This window comes from Mirounga leonina, unplaced genomic scaffold (assembly GCF_011800145.1).
Source record: "Mirounga leonina isolate KUSES-001 unplaced genomic scaffold, KU_Mleo_1.0 Mir_101479, whole genome shotgun sequence".
NCBI classification, from domain to species: domain Eukaryota; kingdom Metazoa; phylum Chordata; class Mammalia; order Carnivora; family Phocidae; genus Mirounga; species Mirounga leonina.
In genome coordinates this window covers 65,804-89,985 of record NW_023270134.1, presented here as the reverse complement: position 1 = coordinate 89,985, position 24,182 = coordinate 65,804, and the positions used below count along the sequence as shown (strand labels likewise).

The 24,182-nt window shown below is 37.8% G+C and overlaps 1 protein-coding gene across 3 annotated transcripts in view; it reads right to left on the bottom strand.

The window, feature by feature from the left end:
• Positions 1 to 8,888: 8,888 nt before the first annotated feature.
• Positions 8,889 to 24,182, bottom strand: part of CUNH21orf91 (chromosome unknown C21orf91 homolog) — a 32,648-nt gene continuing 17,354 nt past the window's right edge. For all 3 annotated transcript variants that reach the window (XM_035028118.1, XM_035028196.1, XM_035028281.1), the window contains 3 exons: positions 16,558 to 17,094; positions 14,827 to 14,889; positions 8,889 to 13,662 (listed from right to left, as the gene is read on the bottom strand). In XM_035028118.1, coding sequence (XP_034884009.1) covers positions 13,496 to 13,662; positions 14,827 to 14,889; positions 16,558 to 17,094 — 767 coding nt within the window. In that variant the 3' untranslated portion in view covers positions 8,889 to 13,495. The remainder of the gene's footprint in view (positions 13,663 to 14,826; positions 14,890 to 16,557; positions 17,095 to 24,182) is intronic.

Below are 24,182 nucleotides of genomic sequence, written 5' to 3'. Positions count from 1 at the left end.
CCTTCTTTTGACAGAGGAAATTCCACCCACATCGTGCACAGTCCCTTGAACATACAATTATTACAGTAATATATGACTTTAGCACCTCTGTTTTGAAGAACGAGTTAGGAGCAATGGGGTGTATGTTTTCCTTTTTTTTTTTTTTCTAGGTAATAGCAATGTGTATTTCTAAGCTTTCATTTTTCCTCGGAATGAATTATGCTGAAACTGGCTTTTTTTTTTTTTTTAAAGATTTTATTTATTTCAGAGAGAGAGAATGAGAGACAGAGAGCATGAGAGGGAGGAGGGTCAGAGGGAGAAGCAGACTCCTTGATGAGCAGGAAGCCCTATGTGGGACTCGATCCCGGGACTCCAGGATCATGACCTGAGCCGAAGGCAGTCGCTTAACCAACTGAGCCACCCAGGCGCCCCTGAAACTGGCTTTTTGATGTCAGGAATGCACTTGCTGTCTTCAGGTTCTGATAGGAACTGTTCCTGGAGCCTCTCCTGGTTGCCTTCCAGAATGAGGACATCTAAGATACTCTCTGGATTCACTAGCCATTGTCTTGGTTCAGACAAAACCTTGCTTTACTTAGCAGGGAAGACTTGCCCTATTTTTTTCTTTTCCCTGTGTTTTCCTCTCCTGGTTTTTTCTGTGGTCCATCAGAGTGAAGAAATATCCTACAGAAATATCCTTGACAGAAGATCTTGTGTGATAGAAATAAAAACTAGGAGCCCAGGTTCAGGTGAGGACTCTGGAAATGCAATCAGGAGATTTGGGATTTGGTCCTTGCCTTTGTGGCTAATAAGCTCTGTAGAATGTTTGGAAGTTTCTTAAGTGCTTTAGGCCACTTTAGGAGGTGAGACTAGATCAGCAGTTCCTACAGCCCTTTGTAGGTACCCCGGGGCTGTAGTCACTCAGAGCTGACCTACAGCTTTGGTGCAGGTGATAGTTCGGGGGAACCGGCGGCATAGTCACTGACAAGGATGTGAAGGAAGCTTTGCTCCGAGAATCTCCATTGTCTTTCACGCAGAACAGTGGCAGCATCTCTACGTTCATATGTTACAATTTATGTTCTTCAAGGATCTTTTTGTTTTGAAGGGCTCTCCTACAATAAAATGAAATCAAATCAAATCAAAGCTTTGAGACTCTTGAAGGCCCCTTTAGTGCCACATGTTTAGTGGTTTCCTATGATATTTATGTATATCCCAGGCTGGGTCACTTTGTTCCCGGACATGAGACCAGGCTGTGTCCGTCCGAGACCGAAATTCCCTCCATACTTTGATAAAAAGCAGGGTAGCCCAGCAGGATGTGAACTTCTATTTGCTGGCGCTTTGTTCACACAGGTATGAAGATGAAAAGAGAGGGAGGTAGCAAAGGAAGCATGGTTTTCTATGTCAGTCGCTCTACTCCCCCTGCATTTCCTTTTCTGTTAAGGGAAACTCCCCCAATCTCTCTGAAGAGCAGTAGCAGTGCCCAAGGCCCCCACATTTTTTTCTGGTGCTTTTCTGAAAAGCAGCGTGGCAGCAACTCAGCAGGGGAACCAGATGCTGCATTTTCTAGTCTCAGAGCTATCTGATTAGGACAGAAAGGAACAAACTCCCCACAGGGAGATCACCAGAAACTTAGTGATTTACCCCATTAATTGTGGGGAGCACTAGGACTCTTCTACCCCCAGGACTAACTAAATTTATTTCAAAAATGTTTGCTTTGGAGTAGTGGTGGTTGAGATTTGGTGGTATCTTTCTCTGATACAAAATAACTGTCTAGAGAATGATTTGTGTGGTGGAGGTAGGAGAGAGCAAAGATGATAAGAGATGTACAAACCAACATTCAATATTCTAAAACCTTCAACAATTTACCTAACATTATTGGGTATTGAGTCTACTAGGGGCTACATATATCTTTTACTTTTTGTAGAACACTCAGTTTTCAAATAATTTAAGACCAACACTTAATTTAAGACCAAGATTAAGAGGAAATATATTGGTAGATAACTGTCTTTGTTACTCAAAAGATTATTTAAGAAATAATGAAAAGTTGTTCCTCCAATCCCTCTTAGAACACATGGAAATACTCAGTAGAAGAGCTTGTTGAGTGTATTTCCTTCTCTGGAGATCACAATCTAAGCTGACCGTTTTGGGGGAACTGCTGCTTAGCGGCACCTGCCTGGATGAGGTAATGTCAGATCCACGGTTTTCAGACTTATCAAATGCATGGAGTATTAAAATAAAATGAAAAATAGTGACCAACTATGGTTCAGTGGTTGAATTTATGTGTCAACTGGACTAGGCTATGGTGCCCAGTTGTTTGGTCAACACCAGACTAGCTGTTGCTGTGAAAGTATTTTTTGATGTGGTTAATATTTAAATAAGTAGACTTTGAATAAAGCAGACTCCATAGTGTAGGTGGGCCTCATCCAATCAGTTAAAGGCCTTGAGAGAAAAGACTGAGGTTCGCTGAAGTGGAGGGGATTCTGCCTCCAGATTGCCTTTGGGTTCAAGACTGCAACATTAAGTCTTTCTGGAATTTCTAGCCTGCCCTACAAATTTTGGACTTGCCAGCACCCACAATTGTGTGAGCCAATTCCCTAAAATCAATCAATCTCCTTTCTGTGTATATGTGTGTGTGTGTGTGTACATATATATACATAATACATATTCATACACATACATACATATATACATATTTATACAAATATGAATGGATACAATATATATTAAACATACTGGTTTTGTTTTTCTGGAGAACACTAAGTTAATCCCCAACATAAGATTGTGGTTTTAATTTTTTACCAAATAAGGACTCAAAATTAAACAAATAAATAAAAAACGAACTACCATCTACTGCCACTATCACATTTTGAAAGAAAGAACAATTTTCCACTCCCATTATAGGAAAGCTATAATCTCAGGATACCTGGCAGTTCCGCTGTTGGAATACATGATGTTCTACTACACAGATTATCACACTGCTTGACATTTTCATTTTCCATGCACAGGTGCAAATGCCCGAGCCAGGTATCGGGACCTGAGCTGCAGGCAACCCAACTTCTGATTGTGTGGCAGAATCATCCCACTGTTACTCCTAAGAGAAATAATTTTCCCTGATATAAGTCTATGGGAGAGTAATAAGGTGTCAAGACTTACAGTCTTTTTTTTTTCCCTTTCTCCAGACAGTACATAGAGAATCGTATAGCTGTTTATGAGCCAGGTTGATTCTGCTGTCTTTTCTTTTTTGTCACAGATGATCATAGAAATATCTTGCTGTAAAATCACCTCACAGTTTCTTCTTAAATGAAACCACACTTCCTTTATGTTCTTTTCAGCTCATTTCTGCTGTTCATGCCGGGGGCTGGGGAGATTTTCCTTCGCAGGCTTCTTAAAATTTATGATCCTTTTAGGGTATGGGCTGGCAGTTCCCCTAAAGAGCACCGAGTTCACTGCCACTCTTCACAGATGAGAGCACAGAGGCTAAGAGAAGAGAGGTAGAGCGGTGCCCAGCAGTGACCAAGGAGGGTTAAAACCCAAGTTCTCGAATGCAGTGTAGCAATGGCCTTCCTCTTCAGAACTTCCTCTTCTGCCTCCATCACTTCCCATTCTGTTGCCTCTTTTCCCTAGAAGTGCCCCCCTCTTTTTACATTGCCTTCTCTTTGCTTCGAAGTTACAGATCTGAAACTGTGTAGCTACGCCTTGGCTTTGCTTCACATTCCGTATACCGACTAGCTTCTAATAAGCTGCTTTTTTGTGGGTTAGACACGTCCCACTTCCCTCTGCTGAAGCTTGATAACCAACTGACCTAGAAGGGCTTGGCCTTCACAACGGTCTTAGTCCACTCTTCAAATGAAAAGAATTGCTCGAAAATTTTGCTTGAGTTAAAGCTACAGAATTCATTTTTTCCTGCAACACACTATTTGTAGTAGCTCTTCAAATTTCTCTTTTTTCCTGTGTTTGAAATTTTATGTCTTGGGTAAAGTTTTTGTGAATTTCCTTTTTGAGCCACAAACTTATCTGAGTTTCAGATTTCGATTTTCAGTAGTGATTTCAGTTTAGTTTACTCCAACTGCAAAAATAGTCCTACTCTGTATTTACAGCAACAAAATCTGAATGCAAATGGAGAAATTCAATCAATGGCAAGTCATGGACCCCAATCTCTATTTCTTCTAAACAGTCTGGCAGGCCTGTCTCTTGCAGCCAGGACCTCTCTCTCACTCCTCAGAAAGCATCTATTTAGCACTTCACCACTTCTGAGCCTCTGACCCCATCATCTTTTCCTTTTCTCTCAAAAAAATAGAATCAGCCAGGTGGGGGCTTTTCTCAGCTTACTCCCTTAAACACATTCATCTGCAGTTTTGCCTTCTCTCCAATGTGAAAGCCTGAGATGATCCTAAACTTCTTCAAAGACAAACCATTCTAGATGTGCTATTGTGTTCTGCCTCTTCAGTACTTTACTCCTTTTATGATGACTACTTCTCCATCTGTAGTCTTTCCACTAGATCTGTCCTTAGTATTTATGCATGATCAAGTACTTCTTGACTTAAAAACATAACCTTGGGTCCACATCCAGACTTCAACTTCATTTATGGTTAAAATTCTTAGAGATCACACCCCAGATCCACTACCCTCTTTACTCACACTTCAATTCATTTTGATCTACCTTTGCTCCTATAGGTCCATTAAAACTGTTCTCATTGAATTTTTGGTTGCTAAATCCAATGGACATTTTTCAACCCTTATCAACTTAACCATGGGGTGGACTCCTTTTCAGTTGACCAAGAAAGTCTTGTTGGCTTTTGTATCCCTTGGCCCAAAGCCTCCAGGTCTTGTAAGAGTTCCTGGCACTTAACCAAGTCTCAATTTGATGAAAAAAAAATTTTTTTAATGGGAAATAGGAGCCAAATGGTGAAGGCTTTTAACACTGAGGTCTGAGAATTAATTTTCATTTTATGGACAGTGGTCATCTAGAAAAGTATGAGCAGGGAAGTAATATTATCACATCATTTGGGAAGTAAACTCTGGGGCAATGGATGGTTTAGAGCAGTGGTTTGTGAAGTGCTATGTAGACCAGCAGCATCAGCATCACCTGAGAATTTGTTAGATAAAAGTTTATAGGTCCCACCCCTGACCTATTGATTCAGAAACTCTGGAGGTGTGGCCAAATGATGTTATATCTCATGAAATTCAGAAGAACCAGTGGTTTGGAGAAGAAACAGAGACAGAACAAGTGTGAGTTATCAAAGGCCTGAAATGGTCATGGAGGTGTTGTGAAGAGTGGGATACCAGGAGAAATGTATTCAATCACTGGATGAAGGCCTTAGGCATTTTTTGGATAACAACTGATTTACTCTTAGAGAACATGCAATCCTAGTGCTGCCTCTGAAGTCTCATTCGCATATTCATTCAACACATGCTTACTGGGCTGAAGGTCATTTAGTATTAACAGGGAGCACATGGACAAAAGCCCTGAGCTAAAGTTATGATCTTCACTGTTTCTCAAAGATCATCTCTTCCAAGATCCCGCTAGATACAAACTGTGAGCACTTTCAGTAATTAGTGGAGAACAGTGAGAGGTTCTCTGATGTCACCCCAAGTCTGAACAATGAACATGTTTTAACAGGAAAACAGACATCCACATTACCAAAAGGTTTATTTTCTTTTCAGAATTTTCCCATTTTCAGTTGACCCAAAAGGCAGACCATGTGGTCCTAAGGGCTCTCAGCAGTTCACTTTTAGGAACCAATTTTGTTAAGATCTCAGAGCAAGAGAGCATTGGACATGGACCCAGTGGATGAAGTGAGGAGTAACTGAATTCTCAGTTACAAACCAGGGAAAGCAACTAGTTGACTTAGGCTGAAAAGGAATTTATTCAATGGGCAGAGAGCACCCAGAAAGCTTGGAAACCAGCAGGAACAAAACCTACAAGATTCATGGGCAGATTTACACAGAGCAATGGCTCCTCAATACCAGGTGCCAGGAGCTTACCTGCTGCCCCTACTCGGTATTGGATACTGGATGTTTCTCCTATTGATGGACACTGATGCTCTCAAGATGGATCCTCCCCTACCCCGATTCTGTTTTGCCGATCAAGGTAGGGTGTCTCAGATGCAAGAGAGGTTGGGATTAAGTGTTTGCTTCTAGAGGTAAAGGTGGTTTGTGCCTTCTGAACACAGGAATGGAATTCAGATGCAGAGCACCAAAAAAAAAAAAAAAAGAGAGAGAAAACCACTAATACAAACTTGCAAGTTGTGTAATTTAAGATCGTAGTGATCTAAGATGCCATCTAGATCAGATCCCAGAAGTAAAACCTTTTATGAATAACTCAGAATACCAATATATGTGATATAAAAAGGACATTATTCTGCATGCTGCTCTCCCTCCTTTCTATCCTACACATGTACACCTACTTGCTAGGCTCTAAGATAACCTGCAAAGAATTCCAGGCCCTATAAGGACATTTATTTATTTATTTTAAAGATTTTATTTATTTGACAGAGAGAGACACAGTGAGAGAGGGAACCCAAGCAGGGGGGAGTGGGAAAGGGAGAAGCAGGCTTCCCGCGGAGCAGGGAGCCAGACGCGGGGCTTGATCCCAGGACCCCGGGATCATGACCTGAGCCGAAGGCAGATGCTTAACGGCTGAGCCACCCAGGTGTCCCCCTATAATGACATTTAAAAATGAGGGAGAACAAATCATTTTATAAGTAGTTTGAAAATTCCCATGAAGGCTTGGGAACTGGGCAGGAACAAAGGTGATAAAGGAGCAGTAGGCTTGCATTTTACCCACTCTTTGCTCTGGCTCCGTGAATTCAGGCTTAGAAAAGTGAAGTGACCAATTTCCCTTAACATCACAAAGTAGTTAAAGCTAGACAGGAGAACAATGTTATTTGTGGTCTGGTGCTCTTTCGTACTTTCTCCAAACCAGATTCTCTTGGTCTTCATTGCCTCCTCTGGAAAACAAAGTGGTCTTAGACTGTTAGACATTCAAAAGACCTTCAAGGATGATTACTGTTCTCTTAGCAACCCATTAAATGTTCCAGTTCTCCAACATCCCTTGTTTTGTATTCAGCCTCTTATCTTTTGTACAACTGTCCTTGTTTCCTAGTTTTAAGCTATCACAAAAGCATATACATTACTTTAAAAATCATTTGTGGGGAAAAATAGTAATGTAAATAGTCGGATTCATGATGCTAACCACAAGTGACCTTACATAATTTAACTTCTATTTTTTTTTAAAATTTATTTCTTATGTAACCTTCCAGGGTTTCATTATGCAAACAATAACAAAGATATTTATTTCCCCTCTATACTCTAATTTTTTTTTTTTTTTTAAGATTTTATTTATTTGAGAGAGAGCGAGCATGAGCAGGGGTGGGGGAGGGACAGAGGGAGAGAATCTCAAGGAGACTCCACACCCATCACACAGCGTGCAGCCAGACTCGGGGCTCAGTCTCATGACCCTGAAATCATGACCTGAGCCGAAATCAAGAGTAGGATTTTTTTTTTTTTAATATTTTTTATTTATTTGACAGAGAGAGAGAGAGACAGCGAGAGCAGGCACACAAGCAGGGGGAGTGGGAGAGGGAGAAGCAGGCCTCCTGTCGAGCAGGGAGCCTGATGTGGGACTCGATCCCAGGACCCTGGGATCATGACCTGAGCCGAAGGCAGACGCTTAACGACTGAGCCACCCAAGCGCCCAAGAGTAGGATGTTTTAACCGACTAAGCCACCAGGTGCCTAACCCCTTCCCTCTATACTATATATGCTGTTCTGTATTTTGATTTTTTTCACCTATTGTATTTTTTTTTTAATTTTTTTTTTTTAAAGATTTTATTTATTTATTTGAGACAGAGAGAATGAGAGACAGAGAGCATGAGAGGGAGGAGGGTCAGAGGGAGAAGCAGACTCCCTGCCGAGCAGGGAGTCTGATGCGGGACTCGATCCCGGGACTCCAGGATCATGACCTGAGCCGAAGGCAGTCGCTTAACCGACTGAGCCACCCAGGCGCCCTCACCTATTGTATTTTTTTAAGATTTTATTTACTTAGAGGGAGAGAGAGAAAGAGAGCGAGAGCACAAGCAGGGGGAGTGGCAGAGAGAGAAGCAGGCTCCCTGCTGAGCAAGGAGCCCGATGTGGGACTCGATCCAGGACTTGGGATCATGGCCTGAGCTGAAGGCAGACGCTTAACCAACTGAGCCACCCAGATGTCCCTAACTTCTATTTTTAATTTTCTTTTCAGAGCCAATTTAAACATATTCGCAACAGCTTTATTCATATTAGCCCCAAACTGGAAACAATTCAAATGTCCATCACAGATGAATGGATAACAAGTTCTAATACATTCCTACAATAAATGAACACGTCAGAAAAAAAAAAGAGGGCACAAACTAGTGATCTTTGTGTTACTATGGAAGAATTTCAAAGCATCCAGTAGAGTGAAAAAAGCCAGAGGCAAGTGACTATAGTATATCCTCTATGATAATATTTATGTAAAGTCCCGAAGCAGCCAAATGCAAGTTACAGGGCTAGAAATCAGAACAGTGGAAGGGAAATGGGGAGTCGGGCAGACACTGGCAAGGGACACTAAGGTTGACGGTTAGCCAGTTATGTACATTTGTTAAAACTCAAACACCACACTTAAAATCTGTGTATTTACTGTATGGAAAGTACACTCCAATTTAAAAAGTTGCACAGTTATCTGGTCAGCCACAGGAATCTTATTTCCTGTTTCTGGGCTCTTGGGACACAGGCGGTAATAACTATCAATGAGAGACTTTCACAAAACATTAAGATAAACTGTTAGATAATGATGGTTAAGTATAGATTCCCTAAGCCTGCAAAACCAGACCCGTCTTATAGGTCAAAAAAAAAAAAAAAAAAGTACATTTAAAAATATACACTGAAGCTAACAGATCTAACAAAATATTTATTTTATTGTTGTAAAATTAAAAATAGTAGACAAGCATCATAGTTACAGTTCCAAGGCAGAATACAAATATATAAATTATTGCAGTTTTAAAAGAAAAAATTGCCAATGTCTAAAACTCTTTTAAAACCAACTTGTTTTTCACCACTGCAGTTTCATTTTCTTTTTCCAAAGACCCTAGCACAATTCTGTAAAGTAAATTTCTAACAGCAAAGAGAGATCAAGTTCAATGACCACAGTATATGCTACTCAGATTTAAAACAAGGTAAACACACACATACAAACCATAAAAGTAGAGATGATGGCATTTAACAGAAATCACAATGGAACACTTTCTAAACTCTTTTGGAGACAGCAGAATGGAAATAAATATTCTACATGTTTCAAGAAAAACACATTTACTAAAATTCCTTTGGAGGGGTGTGCAGTTGAGGGATGTTCAACGAACACTTTTTTGGGGGGCGAGGGCTCAATATTCATCTTCATGATTTTTTGGTTCTACTTTGGTAAGCTTAAAATTGTGTACTAATTCAGTATGCATTAGTAATTTGGACTCTTTTTAAACTAAAAAGAATAGAGAATGTATACATTACAAACTAGGTGCTAAAAAAATCTTAGTGCTAGGGACTTGTTATGATTGGTTCATACCAAGGTGACCAAATTGCTAAAGGAGTTAGATTAAATTATATCAAGAGCAATTAGGAAGGGATGAAGTGAATGCAGACACTGACGTGTAGGACAAAACCTCGTTATTCCACAGTATGAGAACCCTCCTCCAAGATGCCTTTGCTTGTGCCAGAGCCCTAGTACCTTATTATTCTGCTAAATAAACTCTTTCCCACCCCACCACCACAAAACTTAATGTGGCAAGAATAACCTGTTGAAGGTTTTATCTTTTGATTCTCACCACAAATTTCCTCAAGTAATTATTTCCACCAACCCAAAGTTAAAAATACAATTAAACACTGAAATGAAAATCAATTGCCCTTGCTTTACAGCTGCATCTGAACAAAAGATCTTTAAAAAGTTCGTAGAGTAGTAAACTTTTCATTAAGTACTTAAAAATACTCAAGATATCTTACTTTAGCATAAGCAATATCTCAGTAAATCAGAAAAAAACACTATAAGAACTTTACATTGTACCATTTGAAAATTTTCATGTCACAACCTAATTTTAAGGTCACCAACTGAACCTCCTTCTAAGCTACACAAATAATTTCTTTAAAAGTTCTTAAGTTTAGAGCATATACATTTTGAATTGCATTTTTACAATATTTAATAACACAAGCAGATTTCTTCTAAAACAAAACAAACCAAAATAAAACCAAAACTGGTAAACATCAACACACACAAATAGATCTTCAAAAATTAATTTAAAAAAACCCAGCAAAAACTGACAAGCTTCAACAGTGTAAACACCAAGGTAAAAATATGTATCAACAAAACAAGTACTTTAAAACCATTTTCAGTGGTAAAGAATGTGATCAGATGAAAAACCCAAGAAATTTCAAGATGCCTGTCGAGATCCCAACAAAATAGAATATATTTTGACTATATTTTTGAAATCACTTTCCAACATGAATTTATTTTAAAAATAATTCTCAAGTGTATACAAAAATGGGCACTTTGTGGTGAAATGAGCATAAAATTTGGAGAACTAAGAACATTTCTTTGCTCCAATATCTAAGGAACTACATGATGGAACAAAACGCCACTATTCTGCTCTCTGCATCACCTGTTACTGGGTCCTAAGTGCATGCCTTATTTTTTTCCTTAAAGAAAAAAAAAAAAGACTAATTTGGATATTAAATGCTATGATCAAAGGAAGACAATCTCAAATTAGAATAGATTTTTAGCTTAATTAAAAGTCTGAACAAATTTGAAAACTTTAATCTTGAAAGTGAATAGTCTCGTGTGATCAAAATTGCTTTTGACTTCAAATTAATTTTTTTAAACTCAGTTTGTCTAATTATGAAATCTAACATGAAAAAACATTAGTCTTATTTCACTCCCCTTAATCATATAAGCTCTGAAAATGTTAGTAACAGCTGATAGGCAGTCTTCTCCCTTTTGCTGTTTCTGAAACTGATGGCATGTATGAGATTTTCTTCTAAACTTCCTCAAAAAGTACTAACAACTATACAGAAGAATAGCCAAGTATGGTAACCAATATTTGTAGTATTTCATCTTCTCTCAAGATGGAACTTCATTCTGTCCCTTATTCTTATTTTAGCGTATAAAATAATTGCATATTCAATCAAGAAAACTAACATAGGAATCAGTTTACCAAATAGTTGGATAAACTGCTGTACAAAATCCTTCAAGAAAAAATTCTTTTACTACAATATTCATCCAAATAAAGTACTAATGTGAGTACCAGCACCACAGATATTTTTTTTTACAGCACCTTTCAAGAGCTTAGGCAGAAATATCTAAACGGAATAAATCAGAATCCAGAATTATAAGACCTTAGTACACGCACCATCCCACCCAATTGTTCCAAACTCAATTAGTAAAGCTACATATTTACCAGAAACAAAGCAAACACTTTTCTTTGGATTAACGCTGTTGCATTTAGGACTGCACCATATGGCTCATACTCTGGAAATATGCTACTACTGATATCAAATGCAACACATCCCAAACTTTTATGACTGTCCCTAAGTGATCTAAATAGAAGCACAAACGTGTGCAAACACACTGGCTAGTAACATTCTTGATGAATTATGCCAAAAAAGAGCAAAGTCAAAATAAAAAATGTGACCTAACAACTAAGCACTTACTAAGATATTTACTGGCATCATCAGGAAATGTCTTTATTCAACTTATAAAGTAAATTTATAAAGATTTTGATATTGCACACATTCAGTTTAAAGCTTATCAAAACTAAGGCAATGCATCCCCACTCCCTGGATTTTAAATTCATTTTGGATGACTCAAAAAATCGACAGAAATTGAAAACATTTTTCAAAAGCTCCAAAACCAGTTATGTCATACTTAAATCAACTGCGGTTATCAATTAATACTCTCAGGCAAATTTAACACATCTTAGCATTACAAAAAGTTGTTTTCTACTAGATAGAGGCATTTCTTTGCTTAGTCAAATACTGTTCCTGTGTTCAAGACTCAAATCTGACCCACGCGGGGGCAGGCTGCCAGATTTAAGACAGAAGTCATTCATATTTTTATGCACGAAGCTGCCAAGCTAATGGGCTTTTCTGCAGATTCTTTCAAGCAAAGGATCTTACCTCATAAATACATTCTAAGTACCAACTAAAAACAGAATTTAGAGCCCATTTTAATTCTGCACTGGTTATAGATTTTACTATGTAGTACACTGTTAAAAAACGTATCTAGCTGTTCGAGATGACCTACTAGTTCAAAATTCTTTGGCAACATCACAGGCAACTTCCAAGAATATCCTTTAGAAATGGGCTTATTTTTTTGAACTAGAGTCTTACTTTTCTGTGTCAAGCAGTCTTCTCTTTCCTCCTTTAAATTCTGAAGTTTAGAAAAATACCTCACAATGCCTTCTTTGGGTACAAATTTCAGTGATGCTGCTCAGAGAATTTGGACAGTTTAAGGATTCTTGAACCTGTATCTGAAGCGGCAAACAGAAGAATTTGAAGCTTTTTTCAAAGATCGGACAACAATTCTGCAGCACATTCAATTTGACAGATATTACGTTTGACTTGGAAGTGAGGCTTGACTTACTCTGTCCAAATTCTAACACATCGAAGTCATTAGAATGAAAATAATAATGAAGTAGAAGAGGCTTTTACTTCTATGGAGACAAGGTGACATATGAAAACTAGATTAGCATTTTCTTTCTGAACTCAGAACTGCTTTTGTTAGAAAAAAATAATGTACTTTTTTTTCCTTGGATACTTGCTTTAAAAAGTTATTAATTCCTCTTTCACATAAGAGTTATTAGAAGTCAAAACAATTCAACTAGATAGAGATCTACTCCAAAATACATTTATCTTTGGAAAACAAGATAATAGTAAAAAGAACATATTAAGAGAATAAAATGCAAGGATCTGAAATATGGATGAACATATTCACACAGGAAAGTGTAAATATAATATACAGAGGCATTCAAATACACATTTATAAAGAGAATGGAAAGGTACCTAAAATAGCATTTTTATATATAAAATTTTCATATTAAAATATTGCTCATAATAAATAAGAGGTGTATTATGAATTCCATTTCCCTCTTAAAATTATCTTTAGTAGTTCAGACTAATCTAAGGAGTTTTAAATTTTCTACTGTTTTGACAGGTGAATTACATTAAAATGTTTAATAAAATCACACTGTAACAGTAGTCACATGTGGTAAGTTAGGGAGGGCCATTTAGTAATTATGGGAAGAAAGATTCCCAAAATGAACCAAAATGATTAATCCTAGAAGACTAGAGCGTAACGATCTGCTTTATTTGATGAAGATGTTAGATACTGCCTTCAGCTTTGCAAATTTAATGACCATAAAAAAATGGACCACAACTTTCTTCAACTCCTTCAAAGCTGGCATGTCTGGCAGACCAATAAATGGTAGGGGCATGAGGGCAAAGGACGTAAGTGTAAGTTTAGTTTAATTGTTTATGGGTAGGTGTGACTTCGTTCCTGTTCGCCCCACTTGCAGACATGGTAACTTGGAATAGTTCTTGAGAAGCTGTTCGATGGCAACGTGGCGGACGTGGAGCTCTGAGGCCAAAGAATCTTTTTCTTGCACTTGGTGTGTTAACTCTTCAAAAACTTCTGTAAAGATTTAAAAGGTAGTTGAATACATAAATGGGTTCAATCAGTATCTACAATGGCTTATGGACAGGAAGTGCCCATTAATATCTAGGTCTGGAAACCCCTCTAAGAGGCTTTGGAATCAGACTACCTTCATTTCTGAATTCTTGTTCCTACGCTTTTATCAATCTCAGGCAAGTAACTTAAACTACATTTTAATTTCCTCTTATGTATAACCTCAATATTGACAGTAAGCACCTCACAGGCCTACGGTGAGGAGTAAATGAGATCATACCTGTAAAGTACTTTCCACAGAATAAGCACTTGATAAATAGAAGCTGCTATTACTATTATTATTGTTACACTGGCTGTGGAATTAAGGAAGGGGTTATGTAATCCTTAATCTGTTATTAACTGAATGCGTGATCTCCGAAAGCACCTTAATGTCTCTGAAGTGTTTCCTCACCTAAATGGGAATCAAGTACTTTAAAAAAAAAAAAGGAAACAATTGGGGAATTTGAGCATTAACTGTTGTTAGTGTTAGCTACTATTTGATGATGTCAGAAGAATTACGAGCTGTTTTTCTTTTTTTTAAGGTGTGATAATGAGGTTGTGATTACCTTAAAAAAAAGTTATGTTTTAGAGAAAACCCTGAAGTATTTGTGGACAAACAATATGTTGTCTGGAATCTGTTTCAGAATAATCCAGCTGGGGGTGGGGGTGAGGTGAAAGGAATGGGTGCAAGTAGAGATGAGAGAAAATTAGCTATGCTTTTGATAATAAGTTGAAGCTGGTGAAGATGGGTCAAGGGGTTCACTATACTATTCTCACTACTTTTGTGTTTGAAAGTGTTTATAATTTAAAAAACTCCACAAAACAGGGCTAATACAACCTTGTGGAACTGTCAGGGAGTGCATGCCCAGGTGCCTGGCATAATAAACTGTTAGGATGAGGTAGAGGTTCAGCTCAGAGGTAGAGCTCTCCATTTTTACTGCAACAAGAAAAACTTATTTCCTCTTGATTTCATAAAGACGTTGTTTTCTTATTCTTTTTGCACTGGAAACTCCAATAGGTTCTAATCCCATTTCCAAACTTAAATGCAGATAAAGCTAACAGTGTCCTGTCACAGGGGATTTTCTGTATCAACATTTTCACATGCATAAAACATTGACACTGATTCTTTACCCTGTATTTCCTGTCGGAGCTCTGCTTTCAGTTGCTTTATCTCACCAAGAGTCATCGAATTCACTGAAACATGAAAATATGTTAATTATTACCACAATAACATGGGAAAATAAACCATCTACATCACTAAAACAATATTCTATTTTTATTTTTTTTTAAAGATTTTATTTATTTATTTGACAGAGAGAGACACAGCGAGAGAGGGAACACAAGCAGGGGGAGTGCGAGAGGGAGAAGCAGGCTTCCCGCTGAGCAGGGAGCCTGATTGCAGGGCTCGATGTGGGACTCAATCCCAGGACCCTGGGATCATGACCTGAGCCGAAGGCAGACGCTTAATGACTGAGCCACCCAGGCGCCCCTAATTATTTTTTTAAAGATTTTATTTATTTATTTGACAGAGACACAGCGAGAGAAGGAACACAAGCAGGGGGAGTGGGAGAGGGAGAAACAGGCTCCCCGCGGAGCAGGGAGCCCGATACGGGGCTCGATCCCAGGACCCTGGGATCATGACCTGAGCCGAAGGCAGACGCTCAACGACTGAGTCACCCAGGCGCCCCCAATATTCTATTTTTAAAAAAACACTGGCACTTATCTGTCAATATAGTATTCACCAATATTCTAGGACTCATTCATTAACTCCTGCAGGGTAGAGGACATTTTCAAATCCTAACCGCAACCCACAGTAAGAAACATTTTACACCAGTACACCTCCCAGTACACCTCCACCTGAATCAAAAGTTTTGCCAGAGAATACTTAGTATTACGTCCATTGGATTCTCTTGTTTCCCTTTGTTTCAGTTTTTAAAAAGTGCTAGAAGTCACTACTCATTAAGTTGATTATACTTAAGCACTACATAGTTCATGATGCACAGTGGGAAAGACACAAAAGTACTGTGGAAATAATCTGAAAAACTGATTTGTCTACCTTGTTATGTAACCTTAGATAATTCATATGTAGAATCAAGAAGTTGTATAAAAATACACCTATAGTCCCTTCGAGCTCTAAAATCACTTGACTTAGAGTCAATTAAAATTATCTCAGCTTCTGTGAGTTTTTGCAGAAATAAATGCAAACTGAAAGGCTCACTTTTTCCAACTTTAAAATAAGTGCACACATTACCTCTGTCCTTTAGTGAAATGTCAGATTTTGGCTTTTGAAATGCCACCCCCAATCAGTGTTGTAGGGATGAGGAATGGGACAGTGTGTGTTAGCCAATGCTTGAAGACATACTTCTAAACTATATGAACTCTGAACTTCCTTCTGTTTGTCAATTCCATTAGTTTAATAAATTTAAAATGGCAAAAGATATGATGGACTGTAGAATTCGAATGCTTTATGACATAATGAGGAGTATTTCAGAGAACTGATGGAAGATTTTTTGGGGGGGAGGAGGGGAAAGGGCAGAGGGAGAGAATCTTTTTTGGGGGGGGGCGGGGTGGAGAGACAGACTCTAAAGCAGGCTCCATGCCCAACATGGGCCTGACACAGGGTTCCATCTCACACCCTGAGATCATGACCTGAGCTGAAATCAAGAGTCAGATGCTTAACCAACTGTGCCACCCAGGGGACCCAAGACACCTCATTTTTGCTAGGGTGATCCGGTCGTTTAAATATGCTATAAAAATCTATAATTCTACAGCCAAATTCTTGACATATCACATATATAAAAAATGTAAAAAAACCAAAGCCAACAAAACTGCAATCTTTACCTTTCTCCCCATTTTACTTACATTCCTCTCTGCTGTAACGTGGATGCTGGACCTGGACATTAGCCTCTGGATTAGAGATTATCTCTTCTTTTTTCTGTGGCTGGTTGTGACTATGAGGCCACAATACACTATTGTGGCATAAAGTGGCACCTGAATCTTGCAACATAGCAAGCCCAAAGTCTGTATTTCGCCTCTGCTCCAATATTCTTTGTGAACAGTTCGAGAGACCGCCTGTACTTCCATCTATCCACTTTGCAGAATACTTTGGTACCTGGGAGTCAAACTGTGGGAGTAACTTTTTATCTGGCTTATGCCTGAAATTTAACAAGTGATGCTGGGGATTTTTAGAACATTCGGAATCAGAATCCAGATCCTTATTTTGTGCATACTGTACAATCCAGTTTATCTTCTTACTCAAAATGGTTTTAACTTCTTCATAAGTACTTTTTGAAAGTTTTGATCGAGGACAATCCTGGTTTGCAATCAAATGGTATTTTTCAAAGCAGTCTTTATGGCCCCTTAATGATTTGGTGTGCAAGAGATTCGATTTTGGTACTCCTATAGGAAAAAAAAAAGAAACAGAAGACTTAAACAGTTTGTTTTTTTTAAAAGTTGCAGTAAGAGTATACAAAAATCTTAGTAAAATGCGGATGTCTGTCTGTGGTGGTTTGTAAATTAGAGGAAAAATGCTAAAGAATATTGGTGTTAATAATATAAAATATAGTCTAATAATTTCTGCTTTAATTGAACTACATACTCAGTAAAACTAAGTTCTTATAAATAATAAAGGCCTTTCCAAGGACGTTGGTCCAGAGGCCTGTTATTGCATACAATTTTAAAAAAGTACTACCAAACCAGCAATTTACATTTACAAAATGTTGGCCTTTACAGTATAGTGCTTTCTTCACTAATCCTCCTGAAGTACACACTTGCAAAAATTTCTGTTATAAGGCTCAATAAGAGAAATGCTTGACAATTTTTTTTTCCTAATAAATACGTAGTCAATCATGTTCTTAAATTATTAGTTATGTTTCACTGGGGAAAGATACACCAGAACCAGAAAAATACACATTAATAATAGCCTCAAAAAGTCAATGAACTGGTTAGATTTATTTTATTAAGAAAATGAAAGCATCTAACATGTTTTCACATTTCTGTTTTAGCTTACTAAAACTTTATCGAGATAATTTTATCTTCTAGAAGAAACACATTACACACAATTATTTTTCATACAGCAGTAAATTCAATCCGCTAAGATACAATAACCAGTATAATTCTTTAACTCACAAATGTTTATTACATACCACAAGTAGCGGAAATATTCTTATTTCACTTTTCTATCTCCCAACTTTTTTTTTTTTTTTTAAGATTTATTTTATTTATTTTAGAGAGTACGTGAGCGTGGAGAGGGGCAGTGGGAGAGGGACAGGCAGACTCTACGCTGTGCGCAGAGCCCAACACAGGGCTCGATCTCATGACCCTGAGATCATGACCTGAGCCAAAATCAAGAGTCGGATGCCCAAATGACTGAGTCACCCAGGCGCCCCTCTACCTCCCAAGTTTTAAGCAAGCTTAAGTATGTCATTTCAATTGTTTTTTTTAAAATACAGATTATAGAACATTTTCAAAAACACAATACATTTCTTAATACAGAATACATTCATACATTTTGATAAATTCAAGCTGTATTATTAAAGTCAAACAGCAGTGCTTTTATACTGAAGGTCAATAAGGGATGGGGAGCTGAAAATTAATGCCTGCCAGAATTAACCAGTGTAAATCTGCTTAGCTTTGAAAACAGGGTAAGTGGAGAGCCACTCAGGTGCTAGGTTAAAAAAAAATTAGCTGACTCCTCAGAAAAAATTATATTCTGCATTCATCCTTTGTTTTAAAAATTGAAGCTGTAACAATTTTATTAACCAAACTCCAAATCTGGGCCTAATAGTAAGATAATGAAGTATTTGCACTTTAATGGTATTAAATCAGGTATAAAAGTGCTTGTATTAATTTGTTCTAAAACGATGTAATATCAGCCAACGGTGGGACCTGCTGAGTTTGCCAAAACCAGTGCTAAATGGGCTATCGGTTCCTTCCTAAGTAAGCTATGTGAGTACACCTCCTGAGCAGTGATAATGTAATAAGCATATGGGAACAGCTGCTCTCCTGAGGTAAACTCAAAATATCTCAGCCTTATGTCTTCCACTGAGCACTAAAACTGAACTTAAACTGACTTTCATACACATTCTATTTATGCCTTTGCTATTTGTACTGCAGTTTTGTGTGTGTGTGTATGTTTTTTTTACCAGTTATTGTAGGTCAAATTCTGAGCAAAATTAAGGTACTTGAAGTGCAAACTCTCAAAGCTCTACTCGATGACATAGTGTGCGTAAATTAACACAAAAGGAAGTTTACAAATCTTGCTTATTAGAATAAAAACATTAAAGTTTTATTATATATGTTTTAGACCAGAGGTAAGATAAAAAGTAGCTAGTACAAATTACAGACCAAAGAAATAGCTCCAATCTGCTGTCTGATTCTAATACTACTGCTCTGGATAAACAGGTAGGCAGAGAGAACTTGAATTTGCTTATTTTACTAACTGGAAGATCTGTTAAAGAGCTGCCTTATTCCGCAGCCTCCCTTCAGTCTCATTGCCAACATATGGCCACAGCCAATCCCTGAAACAGTCAACGGTCTCGTTAGCCCACTGCCACAGCTCTAATCCATGGAGCAATGATTTAGTTGAATCTAATAAACATAGTAAATTTTAAGTTTCTCCTCCGTCTATATGAAAGGAAGTTCTTTGGAATATAAAAAAGGGTTCTAAATTATGCTAGAGAAATTACTTTTTTGCTGTTAATTTTGTGGGCTTTTGGTATTTATTTAGAAACTTCAAAAACTGTATTGATAAAAAAAAATTATACAAAACGATGAATTTTGTGATATACCCAGAGCTCCAACAGCAGGTCAATAGATGTCTATTTGAAGAATAATGTGGGCTTTTTGAAGTTAAAGATTTTTCTTATCCAATGTTCCTTCATAGTAATTTGTGAAATATAACTTTTCTTTCTTCAAAAATAATTTTTCTTTTAATTTTTACTTAAATCCCCCAATGAATGCTAGGAACCCAGATAAGAACATGATTACATGCATATAGATAATCTTTTGAGATAAACAGCACACCAGAGAACTACAATATTCAATTTGCTGTGCAAATACATAAATGTAACATAAATGTCAGATTCTTTGAGACACTCAGAGGAGAAAAAGTCACCTATAAAAGACATGAAAAAAAGTGGCTCTTCAAACAAACCCTGCCTCAGCGAAATGCCTCTTCCTCCACTCTCAGTACCCAAACCCCAAACCCGCTTCTCCTCCTGAGTCTGGCACCACCAGGTGCTCAAGGAAGAAACCTAGGGGTCCTCCTTGACAGCTCCTCACCTTACCCATCCCAAATGTTTTGCTGTCCATTTTAAAAATTTTTTTCTGCCATAAAATCTAGCAGTACAGTATCCCAAATCCTGCTTCACCCTTCGATCACCGCCCCCCCCAACACTGTCGGGTCACTCCCATCTCCTATCTAGTTCTTACTCTGAGAAGCTTCTTTTAACCAATATACCGGGGTTAGTTGATCAGACCAGACTTCACAGGTGCCTCTTCACTGGTCTTTATCTCCAACCGTAAGTTCTGTGAGAAGGGGACCGTTATCTGTTTTACATGCATCCTCGGCATCATGCCTGGCACATGGTGAGTACTCAAGAAAAACTTGTTAAACGAATAAAGGAAAAACTTAAATTATATATATATATAAAAAAAAAAAACCCTAACAAAACTTATTACCAATTATCATTCAAGGTCTACTACAATGAACTTTTGCCCATCCTAGGCAAGGGAGCCAGGCTGTGCAGTTTTGCCAGGGTACTCAGAGGTTAATGAAAGAAAGCCATCTTCCAGTGAAGTTACTCCTGCATTTAGTTTAATGGGCCATTAGTCTGAAGAACTCATGAGTGGCACGGATATAGAGATGGCAATCTTGTGGCATCATTCAATCTGCCAGGCAAAATCATGAACTTCTCCTCAGTTGTATAATTTTAATAGAATTTACATGCAGTGAATATGTAAGAAGGCTGCTTTACGCAAACTGTAGCTCATTAATACCTTTAATTTCTTTAAGCTAACAATTTGAAACTTCACTGAGTTTTAAGGTTCAATTTGAAAATGTTTGTTTTATAAACGTGGTTTAAAATATCCCGCGCAGTAGCAGAGGAAACAAAAAATTCAAAAAGGATAATACACTGACTAGTTCACATATCTGAACAAATTACTTTTTAGTCTGGCAAAGAATGTTGAGTTGTTAATTTGTATCCGCAATATACGTGCCATTTTATAAACTCTTGAAGCAATTTTGTTTTCTTCCACTTCATCAGTTTGAATTATTATAAGAGAAACAACCATTGCTATTATCAGAGATCCCAGTGAGTTTCCCTACTGACTGCAATTTTAATTGCACTTACAAGTATAAACAGCTCTGAGCACTAATTTGTTTCCTCAGCAGCTTTTGAAAGGGAATGAATCTAAATGTAATTAAATGAGTTGATATTTTTGAGGAGCTGAGTTATAAGGAGTTTCCAAACCAGGTCAACAAAAATCGCATTACAACTTCCTTACTAATAAAGGTGAAGGCCAATGTAATTGACATCCTAACTATTAGGAAAACTTCTTTAAAACATACTTCAAAAATGTCCTTGTAAATTTTTTTTGTGATGAGGTCATTATTATTAGAGAACTAAGACTTTAATTGGCAACCATAATTGCTTTTATTAAAGAACTAGTTTCTTCTGGATAGAGGCCATTTAGAAATTTATATAGGCAGTATATTTCTATATGAACAGTGGTATTTTAAAAAGTTAAGCTGTTCCTATTCAATAGTTTTCTTTCTTTTTTATCTTTTCCCACTTTCATCTCTGATTCTGTTATACCATTCTCACATACTTTGAAAAACTTCCCACTAACCCATCTGGCATGCTATCCCCATTTCTATTCTTTAAGTCCCTCTTTAAGATCAATTTACTTTTAAGAAAACTTGGTTAAACCCACAGAAGAGCAAAAACCACTCAAATATAGATTATTTTTTTTTTTTTTTGTCTACCTACCACAGTGGCCCTTTTAAAGTAAGGATTACTTCCATGCTTATATTTAATCTGCCTTTGTAGTAACATATTTTTTTTTTTCCTAATAAGATGATACTCTAAATGGCACTACAAAATGGGCACAAAACCCAAGGCTTAACAACTCCTATTACATGTCCCATCATCCTTGGATTTTACCCCCAGGCTCTTGAAGACCTTATCTGTGATTTGGTGGGAATGATGTAAGCTAAGCAATCTTTTCTTAATGGTCCACCAGCTGGTCCCGTCAAATAGCACACTTCTCAGCCGACTACACTGATGCTACATGGCTTTATGCTTCACACATTCTTGAATCCTATCATCTGGCTGCCTTAGGCGTGCTTACTCTCTGTCAATTAGACTTCATTTTGAATTTGATTATTTCATTTCCCAATCAAAGGAGTGGCTTCCCATAATTTGATGCTCCCCAGGCAGGGCACGTCTAATACAACCTGTAGTTGGATGTAAAGCTGTAATACACAGCAGTAGCAGACTGGACAGCCCTAAGAGAGCGTCCACGAGTTACTTCAAACATAAAACAGAGAACTGGCAGTACTGGTTTTCCAAACTGTGGGTTTGTGTGTTCTTTCTTAATATTTAAATAAGGCAAGAAAATGTAGTTATGAATTTAAGTTCCAGGCTGTTAACATGCTGTGAAGAAATTTTAAACATATTGCCTTCAAATATGACCAACATTTGTGCAACGATTCATGCAGTACTGCTTGAAAATCTTTTATATGGAGGCTCACATTTTGCCCAGTTTAAAGAATTTTCCGAGTTCAGGTGTTTTTCTTTATTTGATGATCTTCTCTTGGTTGCTAAGAGAGGGAGGACAAGTACCTGCACGTTTATGTGCTGTGCATCTGAAGAAGTAATCCTGAGCTTATGTGTTCATGGTAAAAACGGGAGGGGAGCTAAACTTTTCGTTGTCCTAAGAAAGACTAAAGGGATTAAGAGGTTACTTCTTTGTGAGGCATTTCTGACCAAGGGAAGAGAGAAAAAGCTCTATCAGCAGAGGTAGCACACCCACAACCATACTGCAGACAAGTTTTGTTTAGCCTGTAAGTGTTTGAAAAGAAAAAAAAAAAAATTATCCACTTATAATTTGGTTTCTCTTAAAAACCAAATCAGAAGATCTGGCAGCAACCGGCTAGTCATGAGAAGCAGCTACATCTGAAAAGAGGACAAGTGCTCTTTAATTTAAAACCATTCTTATCATTTCCTTCATGAGTGTGTAGGCACCTGTGACCTAGCAAGCTGTGCAGCCATGTTGGCTAGCGACACCTGTCACCCATCAAGACTGTGCAGTGATATAAGGTCTGAACCGCTTTGGTATAAAACTGCTTGTTCCGATCATGCCTTTCTTTTTTTCCCCTGTGATGCTTTGACACCAAACTCGACCAGGCTATTCTCCATCTGATGAGCTAGCAGGAGCAGCCAAGCTAGGATTCAAGAAGAGTTATTACTACTGTATCTACTGCCCACCACAGCCACTCAACAGTGGAGGAAGCTCAGATCGTCTATTGTGTCATGGGACTAAAGGTAGGAAATCAAACCAAAGGCCAAGGATAGATAGCTGAAGCACCTGCCTCCTCTCCCACCCACAACAGGCTAGGCTTCTATTTTTCTTGGTTGTCCTATGTGCCTTAGTGAGTACTGTGGTTATAACAGTGTCCTATTCCCTCCCACCCCATGCCTTTAGCTAACTGAGGAGTCACTTAAGAGTGTATCCTATTCAAGTACCAAACATACTGTTTAAAAGTAATGGGTAATTGCTTATCTCTGCATTTAGCAGATGGAACTGCTGGCAACCACAATAAGACAATATATAGATGGGTTCAGCAACTTGCTTTTCCACATTTTGAGAATCACTGCCCTAAAGAAAGATATGCCAACAGGTGGTCTTTAGACAGCAGAATGCAGCTTAGAGATGTTTATTCCATTCTAAAGTTTTTATGTGTGCTAAGAGAAGGATTAAGCAGTTAAACAGCTTAATCCAGTAAATTAATTATAAGGGAAAATTTTAGTGAGCAAGAGTTCAGAGAGATAATGTTAAAAGATAAACTGCAATCTCCAATAACTAAGGAACTGAGGTCTGGTATTGAAAGGAGATATATAAACTGCAAATGACTTGTTAAAAAGAGAACCGCTCAGTGAAATTTACTTTTTCATTTTAACAGTTGGAACACTGGGGAAACACACCTACATAACAACTATTTATTACTAACCGTACAAAAAATAACAATCCACACTCAATTCTATTCCCTAATTTAGCTACCTGTTTTTTAACTAGCAATGTCCAATAGAACTTTCTGTGATGATGGACAGGTTCTTTATCTGTGCTATCCAACACGGTAGCCACCAGCCACCTGTAGCTATTAAGCATTTGAATGTAGCTGATATGACCAAGGAACTAAAGTTTTAACCTTATCTAATTTTAATTAAGTTTAATGACCACATTGTGGTCAGGCTATCAAA